The 17,312-nt window shown below is 42.9% G+C and overlaps 1 protein-coding gene across 1 annotated transcript in view; it reads right to left on the bottom strand.

Moving 5' to 3' along the window:
- Positions 1-16,317: 16,317 nt before the first annotated feature.
- Positions 16,318-17,312, bottom strand: part of SESN3 (sestrin 3) — a 59,372-nt gene continuing 58,377 nt past the window's right edge. The window contains exons 9-10 of the mRNA XM_063127153.1: positions 16,989-17,133; positions 16,318-16,461 (exon numbers count right to left, since the gene is read on the bottom strand). Of these exons, the coding sequence (XP_062983223.1) occupies positions 16,375-16,461; positions 16,989-17,133 (232 nt within the window). The 3' untranslated portion in view covers positions 16,318-16,374. The remainder of the gene's footprint in view (positions 16,462-16,988; positions 17,134-17,312) is intronic.

Genomic DNA, 17,312 nt, shown 5'->3' with positions numbered 1-17,312 from the left:
GCATTGTTTAGATTAAATTCTAGTAGTTACTAAACTTTCACCTGGGCATATGAATTGGCACATAAAAATTCTATGCAAATGTTGTTCTGTGATGTGGCAATGAATAAGCAGCCATCTTACATAAGGACTGCCTTCTTCCACACAAACCTGGTCAGTTACGGAGCTCTTCCTCTGAACCTCTTCTTCAGTTCTCTCTACCATCTGAAATGATGGGCGTGGTGTCCCACAACAGAGGCTGTGTCCAGAAGACACCTTAAACCATGGCTTTTAACCATGGTGATTGAGGCTTTCTGGCTTAACCACCATGGTTAAAGCTGTGGTTTAAGGTGTTTTCTGAACACAGCCAGAGTATTTTCCATTGTAGTTTCCTGGCTCCAATATGTTCTCCCTGGGAAGTCTCACTGGGTGCCAGAGGAATCCTAGAATAGTAGAGTTGGAAGAGGCCTAAAAGGCCATCGAGTCCAACCCCCTGCTCAATGCAGGAATCCACCTTAAAGCATCCCTGACAGATGGCTGTCCAGCTGCCTCTTGAAGGCCTCTAGTGTGGAAGAGCCCACGACCTACCTAGGAAGGCCTTTTTATTTGTGCAGGATGTTTAAGCTACAAAGTTGTATTATTCCCTCTATTTCTAATGTTCAGTGGTGGAGTGTGGATCCTTTTGTAGCCAAAGAGCCACCACCCACACACAAGAGGGAGGTATCGACAGGCTTATGGGAGCCTCAAGGTTTGCAGAAGGACAAAACAAGCCTCCGAAAAGCCAAGTAGGGGGGAAGGAGACACCCAACTATAGTTCAGTGCAAATTGGGAATGCTCAGTAGCCATGGAATTCTTACCAACTTTTGTAGCTGGGGAGGCGGAAACACGAAACCTTGGGGTGAGGAATGGGAGTATCCTGCAGGAGGGTAGGACTGTCTGATTGAAACAGTGAACAGGAGTATTTAAGACTGCAACATTTCGTTGCAGGTTGCACTTGTAGAGTTTTGATCTGACTTTTGTTTTTCCTCTGCTGCTTTTATGTTGGGTTACGTTGTTTTCTTTAAAATGTATTTATTGTTAACTTTTATTTATTTTTAATTGTTAGCCGCACTGAGATGTTTTACATGAAAGGCATTATGGAAATACACCGTCAAAGAAAATAAATGGTATTTTCACTATCTGTAGGCTTCTCACAGGAACCTTTAATTGCTCCAGCCCACAGGTTAGAACCTGCTGCTTCTAGACTATATGTGGCAGGGTTTTTAAAGCAGAGTTGCCACATTTTACCAAACACACACTGTGGCTTAGATACCTGCTGAACAGGTATAAATTCAATCGATGCAGCATTTTCTGACCTGGATATGCAATGATAAAGTAAACTGCACCTCTAGGTGTCCTGGTCTGGCAGGAACCAGTTAAAGTACAGAGAGCATACACACACACACACACACATTTCTATGAGCATTCAGCATACTATGAATTTCTTTTCTATTTTATTTTCAAAACTCAAATTTCTAGATCTTAAGGTTGAGAAACTAGGTTTGAAAGTTGGCATAATCTGGTGAAATCCCAGAACCTGGTGGTCAGAGGCTGGGGGGAAGATTTCAGAGTCCTGCATAGTTCTGAACTCCATCCCATGCACAGTTTACACAAGCTGCAATGCACACACATTCTGAAAAAAAAGCAGCGTATTATTTTGAACCAACAACCGGATTTGATTTTGCTATTCTTTTAATCCTCTTTGTGTTTTAAAGCTGTTCAGTGGAAACTGATGCAAACAAATAGTTATAAAAACAAAATGTAAAACGCCCAAGGCTGGATCAAACAAATGGAAGGCGAGAAAGATGGTGTAATTACTACTTTAGTCTGTTTGCCAAACCTTCTCCCAAGTGAGCTAGTTCTGTATATACAGGGATTTATTTATTTTTACATGGATGAGAGTTCAATCATGTGTGACCCCCAACTCTCATCTGTAGTCTGAAGTAAGTGAACACAGGTTTATCTGCTGTGAGAACAAGACCTTAAATCAGGGGTGCACCACCTTTTTTTTTGGCTCTGAATGCAGTATGTGAAACAGGCTTGGGAGTCACACGCATGCATGCACGCAACCAGGATGATCAGGGGTCTAGAAACAAAGCCCTATGAAGAGAGACTGAAAGAACTGGGCATGTTTAGCCTGGAGAAGAGAAGATTGAGGGGAGACATGATAGCACTCTTCAAATACTTAAAATGTTGTCACACAGAGGAGGGCCAGGATCTCTTCTCGATCCTCCCAGAGTGCAGGACACGGAATAACGGGCTCAAGTTAAAGGAAGCCAGATTCCGGCTGGACATCAGGAAAAACTTCCTGACTGTTAGAGCAGTGCGACGGTGGAATCAGTTACCTAGGGAGGTTGTGGGCTCTCCCACACTGGAGGCCTTCAAGAGGCAGCTGGACAACCATCTGTCAGGGATGCTTTAAGGTGGATTCCTGCATTGAGCAGGGGGTTGGACTAGATGGCCTTATAGGCCCCTTCCAATTCTGCTATTCTATGATTCTATGATATATGCATTAAAATCCATGTGATCTTGATATAGATCACTCTTTCCTCGCTGCTAGCAGCCGGAATTGCTCTGAGGGGCAAACCTTATACAGATTGCTCTTTCCAACGAGCCACCCACATGAGGATGGATCTTTGGGGAGGGGATTTGGCAGGGGTGGCAGAGGGCTTGGGCACTCTGAGAGCCGTGGTTCGTGCACCCCAGGCTGGACTGAAACAGGCTGGACTGATCACGGGAGTTAGACAAGCGGCACCACCTCATTGCTGTTACTAGGCCCTTGCAAGAATCTCAAAATGAGTGCTCAAGTATAACCTGGATCGACCCTGCAGTTAACCCCTCGGGGTTTCTTCCCTATCTCCAAATTAGTTTGGGGCTACTGCCAGCCCACTGAGGTGCGAGTTGTGCAGTCTTCACAAACCTATGAATATCAGCGTGAGGTTCTCCACTCTCACATCACACCTGCTGTCTGTTCAATGGTTTGGTATGCTCGGCCATGATTTAGCCAGATTAGAAACTCAGTTTTTCTTCCTGTTTAGAAGCAGGAAGAAAAACTGAAAAGGGCAGCAAAAATGAAGTGGCTAAGAGTGCAATCCTATGCATGTTCAGATGGGGTGGGGAATCATAGAATAGCAGAGTTGGAAGGGGCCTACAAGGCCATCAAGTCCAACCCCCTGCTCAATGCAGGAATCCACCTTAAAGCGTCCCTGACAGATGGTTGTCCAGCTGCCTCTTGAAGGCCTCTAGTGTGGGAGAGCCCACAACCTCCCTAAGTAACTGATTCCACCGTTGCACTGCTCTAACAGTCAGGATGTTTTTCCTGATGTCCAGCTGCAATCTGGTTTTCTTTAACTTGAGCCCGTTATTCCGTGTCCTGCACTCTGGGAGGATCGAGAAGAGATCCTGGCCCTCCTCTGTGTGACAACCTTTTAAGTATTTGAAGAGTGCTATCATGTCTCCCCTCAATCTTCTCTTCTCCAGGCTAAACATGCCCAGTTCTTTCAGTCTCTCTTCATAGGGCTTTGTTTCCAGACCCCTGATCATCCTGGTTGCCCTCCTCTGAACACGCTCCAGCTTGTCTGTGTCCTTCTTGAATTGTGGAGCCCAGAACTGGCTGCAATACTTTAGATGAGGCCTAACCAGGGCCAAATAGAGAGGAACCAGTACCTCGCGTGATTTGGAAGCTATACTTCTATTAATGCAGCCCAAAATAGCATTTGCCTTTCTTGCAGCCATATCACACTGTTGGCTCATATTCAGCTACAATGCCCAGCATTCTGGGAGTTGGACTACTTCCTGTCTAAACACATATAGGATTGTGCCTTAAAATTGCCTTCCCTATAAAGCAGGGGCTGGGCATGTGTGGCCCTCGAAATTTTGCTGGGCTACAATGTTAGGCAGAAACAAGGGAGGCTTCTTCCGCTCCTGTTCTGGAGTGTAAAGAGCTAGCAGGCACAACACTTAGTTCAGGCTTCCACAAATTCATGCCCACCAATTGATCCTGGGAGTTGTAGTCGAACGCATCTGAAGGGCACCAGGCTGGGGACGCCTGATTTAATCCATTGTGTTGGTGCCCGCACTGGTCATGGATGTATATTACGCAGATGGAGGCAAAGGGTGAGAGGGGAGAGAATAATTAACAGCAGACCTCAGGGAAAGCGTAACAGGCTCTGATTTGCTGAATTAATAGGTCTAATAGTGGGCCATGCTTGATCAGACCAAAGGCCCATTTAGTCCACCACTCTGTTCACACAGTGGCCAACCAGGGATCCACAAGGAGGACATGGTGCAACAACACTCTCCCACCCATGTTCCCCAGCAACTGCTGTATATAGGCTTACTGCCTCTGAACCTGGTGGAAATGCATGCTGTGGAGACTTCTAAATGGCCAGTTTTTGCATCAAAACACTGTTCCTAGTTTAAGGTAAGCCAATTCAGTGTTACAAACCAAGAATTATCTGGCACAAGCAACCCTAGAACAAGAGTATTACCAGTTATTATAGCATTCCGGCGCCCTCTTGTGTTCAGATTAGTTAAAGACTAGGTTTGAGTCCTTTGTTTTTAAAGACTTTCCTACTACCTCTGTTCCTCATTAGAAAAAAACAATGTTAGGGAAAGCAGAAGGTAGAAGGAAAAGAGGAAGACCAAGCAAGAGATGGACTGACTCCATAAAGGAAGATACGGAGATGGAATTACAAGATCTCAATAGGGTGGTTTACAATAGATGCAACTGCAGGTCGCTGATTCATAGGGTTGCCATAAGTCGAAGTTGACTTGAAGGCACATAACTAACTTTTCTCTTCAAAGCAGAGATAAGAAAGCCAGTGAATTATATCACACAATAAAACACATCACATTAAAGAAGAACATAACAGCCATGCTGGATCAGACCAGAGACCTATCTAGTCCAGCTTTCTGTTTGCGCAGTCAGCAACAGGACATGAATGCATGTTCTCCAGCAACTGGCATTCAGATGTTGGAGGTAGTATAGCGCCATCATGACTAGAAGCCACTGATATAACCCTATTTTCCACAAATTTGTCTAATCCCAGTTTAAAACTGATGAAACTGATGACTAGCACTACTTCTTGAAGGAGTGAATTCCATAGGTTCATAGAAACGTAGAATAGTAAAGTTGGAAGGGGCCTACAAGGCCATCAAGTCCAACCCCCTGTTCACCACGAGCTATGTCAATCAGTAATTCCTTTTTCCTATCCTGAGTCTTCCATTCTTCAGCTTCACTGGATGACCTCAGGCTCTATTATTATGATCCAGCAATCATAATAATTACGATAAAATCAATTTCAAAAGCTTTTTTCCAAGAGATCCATTGTACTGAAGTGTTAAGAATGAACACATCACAGGGTGAACTTTTTTTGTTGCCAGTTTTATTGAACCAATAAAATTCCTACTGATAACAATGAAAGAAATTTCAGCAAGTATAAACGCTATACAGTTTTAACAAACCCATTGTTCCGTACCTATAAATAGAATTTTTCAAAACCTCATAAAAAGTGCAGATTTTATGAATTGCTGTTAACAAGTTAATATGCACACACAAATTCCTTTATTGAAAAATATGATTATTTTTTGTCTCAGCTCGCTAAGAAGTTCCTTCCGCATCTGTTCAGATACAATTCAAGTTGGGTAACTAAAAGCTTAACCAAAAAAGAAGAGGAGAAATAAAGAGTTGCACACAGGGATGCAGTTCGACTGGCTTGCCCAATGTCCACCTACGTAAGAAAGAAAAATGCTAGTCTTGGTTCTGTCGGCAACAGGTCTTACATCTGCACACCTGCAATGAGGGCCAATGTCTCTGTGTGTGTATTTTCGGGTGGTTAGCATCCAGGGTTCACACATGGTAATTTTTTTAGGGGGTATAGGAAAGAATGGCCCCACATAACCTTCTGCTGCTCCAGAGTAACTTCAGCCTGTTTTTGTCCTGAGATAACAAAGGAAAAGTTATCCCAGGCGCAATTTTCAGTATGGGTATGATGAAAATCTATGCCTCTTCCTGGCTGCACTGGCATTAAACTAGGGTGACCATATGGAAAGGAGGACAGGGCTCCTGCATCTTTAACTGTTGTATAGAAAAGGGAATTTCAGCAGGGGTCATTTGTACGCATGCAGCACCTGGTGAAATTCCCTCTTCATCACAACAGTTAAAGCTGCAGGAGCCCTGTCCTCTTTTGTATCACTGTAGTATAGCTCCATCAGCTTTAACTGTTGTGATGAAGAGGGGACTTCACCAGGTGCTGCATGCATACAAATGACCCCTGCTGAAATTCCCTTTTCTATACAGCGGTTAAAGATACAGGAGCCCTGTCCTCCTTTCCATATGGCCATCCTAATTAAACCACTTGTTGCCCAGATTGGTGAGCAATCATGGCTGGCAGGCAAGTACTGGCCCATGCAGATGACCACCAGGTGGAGTACTGATGTTTGCTCTTGGAGGAGATAAAACAGGATTTTCGTTTTAGCCAGCTTACTTGCAGTGAACTTCAAGGAAACTAAAAGACACATATGCAGGCTCTATTGCTCTCCGTAGGTTTCTGATAAATCTCCTTTTCCTCCCAGGAAAGGCTCTGGCCAGCTATAGGTTTTGCTGGCTAGCAAGAGAAGAAGAAAGGGGGATCAGCACCTCCCTACAGAGCTCAGTCTTAGATTGACTTGGTAGCCCACCTGGTTTCAGACCTCTATTGTGGTTTCTTCTGAATGTTAGTGGGAAACTGGCACCTCCTTCACATCAACCTGTATTTGCTTCAACACATCCAAGCAAGAATTAAGCAATGCAAACCCCTTTACTTGCTTGTTACGTTTCAAACCAATCCTTCCTCCAAGGAGTTCAGGGTGGTGCAAATAAATCTATTTCCCCCCTATACATGGGCTCAATACCCAACTGAAAACACAATCACTTATCTACAGCAAGGTCTGTTTAGCACGGACAGTTCTAAGTGGCTATGGGTTTATTGAGTCACTTCCTTTACCAGAAAACGCCCCCCCCCAAAAAACAAAAAAACAAAGGCACAATCCTAAAAAAAGCATAAGTCTATAAACACACCACTTTTCTCTCCCCACTCCCAAGTACACACATACAAAAATGCATACACACACACACACCACACAGACATAATAAAGCCGTGTGAATCCTACATTGCATCATTGATAAGCTTATTCTACATACAGCTCTAACATAGTACAGACAACTGAAAGTGGGCAACCTTGTACGATTGAACCATCTACCTCAGTTTAGGCCCTATGTTTCATAAAACTTTTTTTTAAAGTTACAGTAACAAAGTCAAGGACCATGAAGGCCTATCACAGCTTCTAGAAATACACTACATTTAAAGGGGAAAAGCAGTCAAAAAAGCCAAAAGAGAAGCAACATCAATACTGGTGGGTTTTTGAGTAATTGTGGAAACCGGACAGAAGTTCACAGCATGCTACATATGAGACTTCAAACTCAAGAGTCAATTCACTTGGTCACTCTGCAGATGCTCAGGCACCATTTCGTTTTTACCCTGGACAGCCCTGCGCATGGGCTGAAGGGCTGAAGGGTTTATGTAAATCAGAGAAGGCCAGTTTCTATATTCTTAGCAGTCACTACATTCTGCAGACATTTACCCCCCACCCTAGATGATCAAGCACAATAATGAACTGGTATCACCCAGCAGTAAGTGATTCCCAAATATGAATCACGTGTGCTGGGGGATGGTAATTTAGAGCCAGTACACATGAAGGCTGCAGTTGATAATCACAAGTGGTAAGAAGTGCCCCTAGGCACACAACCACATAACAATTGAATCAAACCACATTTATAACAAATTTCAAAACAGTGACTTATTTTATATAGGAACGCCAATTATAAGGCAGTTCAGTCAAACAAAATAGTAACGTCAATGATAAAGCGGTTCAATCAAACAACATAGAATAAGGAGTCAATAGTGACTTCCCAAACTTTACATTGATTTGCTGTTTCGTCGACTTGAAGCTAATGAATTCTCAGCCGGGGCAAAAGAGAATTCCCGTAAAAGGAAGGTGACGGATAATTAAAAGGAGATTTGGATCTGCTATCTCCAGCCAACACCCCCACGGCTTATGCTCATACATGGCGACGCTTAGTGACCGTATATCTGAGGAAGTAGCACGAAACGGGACGCTTATCCGGATTCCTGTTTATAGAAATAATTCGGTCTACTGTAATAATTTCATTGTCATAAAAATAATTAAGTCTATCATAACATCAATGTATTGACGTTAAAAACAGTATTTTTGTTATCAATGTAAAGTTTGGAAAGTCACTATTGGCTCCTTATTCTATGTTGTTTGATTGGACCGCTTTATCATTGGCGTTACTATTTTGTTTGACAACTGCCTTATAATTGGCGTTATTATATAAAACAAGTCACTGTTTTGAAATTTGTTATGAATGTGGTTGATTCAACTGTTATGTGGATGGCAATTTAGGCCACGAGTAGATGGGGCACTGAGAAACCAATGTACTTCCTGAAAGATCCAAGAGGCAGGTAGCATCAGAGCAACAATCCAGCAACATTTATATAGCATACAGTATACCGATACCCAATTGCTTCCTTTCCTTCTATGTGAAACTGTGAAGAAACATTCCATCCTACCTTGATCAGAAAGAATGTGGTAGATGATGTGAAAAGATGTGAAGAGACCCGGCTTTTACCTCTCTAAGGAGGCCCACTTTATTTTTGGACAAATCTGCACTGCAGATTTTAATTGATTTAATATGCCTTCTCACTGCCCAGGCAACTGATAAGTTCTGTGGGAGGGTATGAACAAAAATCCTCAGCACTCTCATCCAACTATAATTTGCAAGAGACTTTGGGAGATACCATGGCCATAAAATCAATAGAGGTTTGTAGTGTACATGTGCCTTTGAAAACTGTGGGCGTTGGCAATTGGGTCTACCGGAGCCTTCTGAACTAGTGAACCTTTTTAACTAAGGAGTTCTTTTATACTTATGGTCAATTCAGAGCCAAGGGTAAGAAAAAGGAAAGTTGCCTGGCATTTTAGACACAATCACTTGGATAAGTTTGAGGTTTTCTAATACCTGCGCAAATTTTGAAAATTTAGCACAATATTAAGATAAAAGGAATTTTAAGAGAAAGAGGTTTGCACGACATGGAGCAATCCTGTTGGTAAACAAATTCAATGGAAAAGAAGAGATAGTCTCTAGTGTTGGAAAATAGAAAAAGGTTTTTATTTTTTGCTACATATATCTTCAATCTTTAAATATATCTTCAATCTTTAATCTTGGTACACTGGAGTAAGAACTGGGGACTCCGGGCCAAAAAAGGGATCACTTCCTGACATGGTTTCCCTTATCTCAAAATAAATAAACAAATTGTGATGGGTGTCTGAAGATCCCTCTTCCAATCCCACTCTTATGGGGGAAATGTACAAAGTTCTAGAGCTTGTAAGGTGGAAGATCTTTCTTGCAGTTCTATGCAAGACCCTCGCAGTGACAATCCAGATTTCATTATAATCCCTCAACACAAAATACTCCACCTTTTACAATGGGAGCACAGGCACGAGCACGTACCCTTGGAAAAGCATGTGGGGAGAACGTGTAAGTTATCTTTAAATTTGTTTGGTGTTCCAAAAGCAGAGAGTCGGCTTTCCACCTCGAATGGTGGCATTCGGAGGCAAAAGAAACTTCCATCAAAACTGCACTGACATTCAAGAAATAGCTGGAAGCAAACTGGGGAGAGGCAACGAGTGGGATACCGCAGGGCTCAGTCCTGGGCCCAGTGCTCTTCAACATTTTTATTAATGATTTGGACGAGGAGGTGCAGGGAACGCTGATCAAATTTGCAGATGACACGAAATTGGGTGGGATAGCTAAGAACCTGGAAGACAGAAACAAACTTCAAAGTGATCTTGATAGGCTGGAGTGCTGGGCTGAAAACAACAGAATGAAATTTAATAGGGATAAATGCTAAGTTCTACATTTAGGAAATAGAAACCAAATTCACAGTTACAAGATGGGGGATACTTGGCTCAGCAATACTACAAACGAGAAGGATCTTGGAATTGTTGTAGATCGCAAGCTGAATATGAGCCAACAGTGCGATATGGCTGCAAGAAAGGCAAATACTATTTTGGGCTGCATTAATAGAAGTATAGCTTCCAAATCACGTGAGGTACTGGTTCCTCTCTATTCGGCCCTGGTTAGGCCTCATCTAGAGTATTGCGTCCAGTTCTGGGCTCCACAATTCAAGAAGGGCACAGACAAGTTGGAGCGTGTTCAGAGGAGGGCAACCAGGATGATCAGGGGTCTGGAAACAAAGCCCTATGAAGAGAGACTGAAAGAACTGGGCCTGTTTAGCCTGGAGAAGAGAAGATTGAGGGGAGACATGATAGCACTCTTCAAAAACTTAAAAGGTTGTCACACAGAGGAGGGCCAGGATCTCTTCTCGATCCTCCCAGAGTGCAGGACACGGAATAACGGGCTCAAGTTAAAGGAAGCCAGATTCCAGCTTGACATCAGGAAAAACTTCCTGACTGTTAGAGCAGTACGACAATGGAATCAGTTACCTAGGGAGGTTGTGGGCTCTCCCACACTAGAGGCCTTCAAGAGGCAGCTGGACAACCATCTGTCAGGGATGCTTTAGAGTGGATTCTTGCATTGAGCAGGGGGTTGGACTCGATGGCCTTGTAGGCCCCTTCCAACTCTGCTATTCTATGATTCTATGATTCTAAGAGGTGTGGGCATTTAAATCTCTCTATTCTGCTTCACCAGCTGCGCTCTCTTTTTTGAGCAGCCCATTTACCTGCCTTATATATGTGATAGAAACATCTATTTCTTTATCTTTTAAAAAAAGAATCATGCTTCAAAAAGTTTTCTTTTTAAGGTCAAATATCGAATGGCACTTTAGAAGGGGAAAAAAAGTCCAAAACCAATTGGAATTGAGAAGAAATATGGGTCATCCTCTTAATTAAGGTGTGCCAATTGCAGCAGGCTAGTTTAAGGAAACACTGTTTCCAACAACAGCTGGATGGCTCATTTGCTTCTCAAAAAACTCTTAGATTGCCTTCACACCACCTAAAATGCGAGTCCAAGGTATCTTGTTTCCTGGAAAAATCTGGACAGGAGGTCTGCATGCCACTGCCTCCAATGGGAAACATGAAGGGTGCATCCCACGTGGTTTGGGTACTTTCGCATTAGCTACACAGTTTGGTTACTCTACTCAGGGTTTGTCTGGCGGATGGTCAAAGAAAGTATGGTTTGTTTTCTCAAACCCTGGGCTGTTTTTCCCTCCTCCTCCTTCACCTGCTCCCTCCCTGTATCCCAAATGCCTTCGTGGTGCTATACTGCTGGTATGTAGAACAGCCCACTGCCTCTGTAGCTTACTGTAATAAATAAATAAATAACCCACGATTCTGGATTCGCATGTAATGACAACCCATGATCTAAATAACCCAGAGTTCACAAATCATGTGAACAACAAATCATGGATCATCTTTCTGAATTATCTGTGGTTAACAAACCATGGTTTGTTAGCATGGCTGGGTTCACATATCACAACAACCCAGAATTCAATAACACATGATTACATAAACCATGGGTTAGTGTTATGTGTGAAATAGGTCTTAAGATCAGGTTGGGATTTTTTTTCTTACTCAAATGCTAAATGTGATCAATTGCACCTGTTCTCTCCCACCCCAAATAAATCTGATACAGTTCATTATTGTAAAAAAGGTGTGAATTTAGCAGAAGAAATTGACAACTGCCCAAGGGCCTTTTATGTGCTATGTCACAGAGAAAGTCCCAACCACTACCTTCACAAATCTGGGGATTTATGTCCCTCCACACAGCTCCACAAAGCCCATAGGCTGCCTAACCTGTTACCAGGTTCTGTTGCTTCCTATGGTCCTGTCTACACATCACTTGGTTGGCAGTTGGGACAGATTTTGGTCCAGGGAACACCAATTGCTGGCATCTAATCTAAATCCACATTGGGGGAAGCAAAAACAAAAACCAAGCAACCCATCCCTACATTGCAAAGGACTGATATACATTTCTGACAGCCATTAACCCATGAAGTTTGATGATTCATACACATTCACATGTGCTATTTTTTCTTTAAAAGGCCCCCCAAACCTACATTTTAGCACATTTACAATTTGGCACATTTGTGAGCTTATGGAGTATGCCAAGCAAAAGAGGTACAATCATATTCACTTGGATGCCTACTCTGAACATCAGCATGTAAACACACACACACACACGCACGCACACCCATTATATTTGAGTATATATAAAGCTATGCACCAGATCATGACCACATTAATGTATACTCTGAATTAACCAACTTGGAAACATTTTGTAACATTCAAGTCTGCCATTCTACTTCTAAGAAAAAGCACACAACCTAGTTCTCAAACAGCAGGTCCCAGCCTTGAATGCCACATATCAACCTGACACCATGTGAAATCAAGTTTATGCTTCTGCTGATGGATTAACTTTATACATTTCACAAAGGGGGACGGGGAGTCAACACAGACACATCCTTCTCGATTTAAAGTCCAATTGCCTCTTGGTGAGATGACTATTCAGTTCAAATAACAACAAAGGCAAGTTCTACAAGAAAAGGCACTACTAATTCTTCCACAATTAGAACACCAAGTTTCTCTATTCAAAACAAACAAAAACCAACCCCTCTGAAGAAAAAGTTAAAGCTCTTACAGTTACGTACACAAGTCAGCTTGAGTCTTTAACTACTCCTAAGGGTGAAGGCAGATCCAATACTTGTAGAGTGGTGGGGCCAAAGTGTTTAACCCACCCCACACCTGAGCTCCCTGCATCCTTTCCTGCCTGGCTGCTTTCCTCCACGACATGCAAAGAAGTATCTGGAACTGCAAATGGGGGAGATGAGAGTTAAGGGGACAGGAGCGCAGGAGGAAGAGACAAGACCTGACACCTTCCCTCCACCAAAAATTACCCCTCCCCCCTGCTGCTTTGCAGATGTTTGATGGAGACCAAGTCTCTTCACCCCTCCATCCCAGCTTCAGTTCCAAGCCACAATCCAGTCGGAGTTAGAAATCCCATTGGAATGCTCAACTGTTCCACTGAAATCAATGTGGCTTTGGACATGAAAATCCCATCCTGCCAAAAGTATGCATGTCCAGCTTCTACAATAAAAGCTGACCCTATCAAAACAGTATCTGCCCAACTTCTCCCTTGCAATGAAGATCCTGTGCTACCACCTGAACTTGCATGTGCAGATGGTGGAAAGGCTGGTCAGGTCCAATTCCACCCTTCACAGTGCTAGATTGTGCCTTAACTTTTTAAAAGCACCCTGATAGAACAATTAATTGCAATTCATGTCCTGCGACAATGCTGGTCATTCATCAGCTGTCTTCAAGTAACACATTTTATCTTTAGGGCATATCTACATAACATAATTCAACTGGTTTCACAATTTCCTGGGAAGGCAAGATGTAGTTTGCGAGGGGTGGGGTGGAGGGGGTGAACTTTTAACAGAGAACACTCTGCACACTCTGCAAAGGGACAATTCCCAGATTTGTTTAAGAGAAGCCACAGCAATGTAACTGCTGTAACCAATACAAATCTGTAGTGGAGATATATCCTCAGATGGGTTCATGCAAAAAATCCCAACAACCTCCATTTCCAAGCACAGAAGCAGAGTCTGTACAGTGTCACATGATGTCACAACAATTATTAGACAAGGAAAGAGAGAGAACAATTAAGTGTTTTTTTAAAAAATAATAACAAAATAACCCTAACCAAACTCTTAGCCATGGTTTGTTTCTTGTTTTGTTTTGTTTCTATAACATGGAAAGACTTTCAAAACGGTTCTCATTAAACAAGCCATTATGGAAGCCTTCAACTTAAAAAGTTACTCTGTATTGCCTTCCGCAGCTCATTGGAATGGAAGTCAGTTTCATTTGTTTCAAATGCATGCAAAAACAAAGTCGAACTTAAAGGAAAACAAAACCCAACATCAGTACCAGTCCAACAAAAGTTAATCACAACTTATAAAAGAAAAAAAAAATGACCGGAGCTTATATTAATTTGTTGACTACCCCAATCAAAACGCTTGGGGCAAACAGAACTCCTCTTACAGATCTCTGAGACTGTAACGGCATACATGTGGGTTGGAAGCGGCTTTGATTTTAATGGGACCTAGTGGTGACTAATATTTCCTGGAGTGAGCCCATCCCGTGAAAGTCACTCTCGCGTCCTAGTGGGTACGTTTTTAAGCTTCTGTTCAGGCACTTCGCTGAATCATTAAAGACAACACAAAGTAAAGCTATAAAAGCACAGACACTTTGTGCTCTAAAAAAACCCCATCAAGTGTACTCAAGCAACATAAACAGGTGACTTTTTTTTTGGCAGCTCACTTCTCTTTCCCAACAATGCCAGCTATCAATGGGCACACGCTGCCAAAGACTACTGCAGCGCATTCTCAATTCACTTCTATGGAGCTTGCATGGGGCTTCTCCATCAAAAGGAATTCAGGATGTGCAGAAGTGCTGGTGGGTGGGTGGGGGGAAGCACACACCCTGCATCTGTTTTATTCAATGGATGCTTTGGCATCATAAGAGTAGCTGATTGTTCAAGGCAAGCAAGTCACCGACACTAACAGAGTTTGAGAAGGAAAAGCAGTTTGTCCCCGGCCATTTTGAAGGGGACATTTCAGCAGTGAATTTGTTAGGGAAAGCTTGCCTCTCTGCTCAATATTGCACGTCCTTTGTTCACTTATGTCAAAACATAGAAACACGATTCATAGCTTCAAAAATATTTTAAAAGTGTTCTGACACCATGATTCAGGGAAACACGACGGGAATCAAAATTTCTAAAAGCTTCAGCTCGACACCAACAGGATCATCCTTGAAGAGAGAGAGAGAGAGAGAGAGAGAGAGAGAGAGAGAAAGAAATAGCAGTGGGAGGAGAAGGAGGAGCAGGAAGCCATAGCTTAGAGGTAAAGCATATTCTTTGATGTAGAGGGTCCTGGTTTCAACCCCGGACATCTCCAGTTAAAAGTATCTCAAGTTGTAAGCTTAGGAAACACGTCAACTTGAGACCTCAAGAGAGAGCCAGCGCCAGCCCGAACCAATTATACTGGGCTAGATAGACAGAAGATCTGACCCAGTAAAAGGCAGCATTGTATGAGCAAAGCTTTCACGGGAGTCAGTGACAGAACACATGCTTAAGGTTCAATCGCTGCCATCTCCAGGTAAGGTTATGCCAGGTTGCAGGACTGGACAAGACCTCTTCCTGAGTCCTTGGGGAGCCAGGACAAACAACACTGGGCTAATCGGACCAGCGGTCCAGCTCAGTACAAGGCAGCTCTTGAAAGTTTTAAAAGAACACACTGGTATAGATTGTTTTTCATTTGATTAGTCAGCATGTGCTGGATTTGCACATTCCACATTCCCGCCATATCTTTGAATAAGTGAAAAGGGTGAGATTGAATTAAACTTCTTAAAAATGCCTTAAAACCCAACCTGTAATGGTTCAGATACTCCACAGCCAAGTGGCTTGATGGCTGGGCTGTTGAATACCCTTCAGGCATCATTAGGGGCAGCAAGGGAGCAATCTTAGACAATAGAGGAGGATGCAATCCCTGAACCGCTATGTACAGTTGAAATGGATACGGCAAAACCCTCTTCATTCGGAAAAGCAAGTATTTGACCGCTGCGTCTCAGTAGCGTGCCGCAGAACTCGCAGCAGTTCCTTTCACATTTTTTTTTTAAAAAAGGCAGACAATAGTTGCATCGACTTTCACATGACCTCCAAACTACTGTTGAAGTACTACATTTCTAGGAAAAATGTAAGAATAAGCCAGTTGAGCAGTTCAGTTTAAAACAGAGCATATACTGGATTTAGGAAAACTGTATTAGAATATCATAGAATGAACTAAGTGGGTTGGGGGAACGGGGGACAGAGAATAAATCCTTCGTTGGATTCCATTCACATGACTGAGTGTGGGGCGGGTGGGTGAAAACAGAACCTCAAAAGATACACGAGAAGCATTTTTCTTCTGGGTGCGAGAAAAAAATAGTAAAGAATCAAATCTAACAAACCAGTTTAAGGTTTGTGACCAATACTCCAACCGGAAACAACTTAAGTAGTGTTCCTCAGTGTTACTTTTGTTACCATTAGTAATGTTAAGCATCAAGGTGGGGGAGAAATGGTGGTGGTGGTGAGATATAGATCATCATTGCACGTTAACAACCGCCGGAAATGTGGCTTCAGCTTTTGACACTAGCGGATCCAATAACCTGATGCTACACCACAGGAAGTTTTCCTTTACTGCGCAACTCGCTTGGAAGCTTTATTCACACACTCGCAACGGCGCTTCAGGTCAAGTGACGCGTGATGGCACGAAGGGCGTAGAGCAGCTCAGCTTGCATGCGAGCCTCCATAAGAAGGAGATTCACGTGGACCTGGGAGAAAAGGTGGAAACAAACAAACAAACAAACAAAAAATGTAAGAAAAATATATGCGCAATGTTGTTGCTCATCATGACATTCCCCGAAGAGTGCAGTTTCCTTTCACCTTTATCTTCCCTGTGTTGGGACGGTGAACCTTAAAAGGGCTGGTTCACAAGTGCAGGTTGAGGACTCGTTGACTGCAGCATCGAGTGGTGACTTGCATGTGTGAACAAGCCATTACGGAGCTATCACCAAAGAAAGAACTTTTCTATTTCCCTGTCGTCTGAAACAGAACGGTTTTCAATGAAATCTCCCCACAATCGCCATTAAAACCAGTAACATTCCCCTCAGCACCCACATATTTCACAGTAGTGAGGTGCAGCAACCCTGTTTCTCTTGGAGGTTGTGCAGAACTGCACATTAATGCTATCTGCGCTTTTGCTCCATTTACGGATAGGGAAACTTTCTTCCACGGCAGTGACATTTCCCATGTTTACACCCATGAGGAACATGTGGGTTCATGTGTTTCAGACACTCACCTTCTCCGAGTGCTTGAACTGGCGCCAGTAACCATCGTACATGCGCTTGGTAGTTCTCTCTGGGTAGCAGGTCACTGTCTTAATGTAAACCTTCAGGTTCCGTTCAAGTAACTGATTAACTTCTCCATAATCGTAGTCATCATACCTAAGCAAGATTAAGGCAGCTTGAATCTCTCTTTTCTGAGCACAGAGGGCTTCAAAAGGGATTTGCTTTTTCTGAGCAATCTTTTAAGGACGGTGTGACAAGGTAAATCTGCCTGAAGACTGGATTATTAATCTCATAATATTGACATGGTATCATTTAATTAGATTTGTCAAACAATA

Source organism: Elgaria multicarinata, chromosome 5 (assembly GCF_023053635.1).
Source record: "Elgaria multicarinata webbii isolate HBS135686 ecotype San Diego chromosome 5, rElgMul1.1.pri, whole genome shotgun sequence".
In the NCBI taxonomy this organism is placed as follows: domain Eukaryota; kingdom Metazoa; phylum Chordata; class Lepidosauria; order Squamata; family Anguidae; genus Elgaria; species Elgaria multicarinata.
This window is presented reverse-complemented; position numbering and strand designations above follow the sequence as displayed.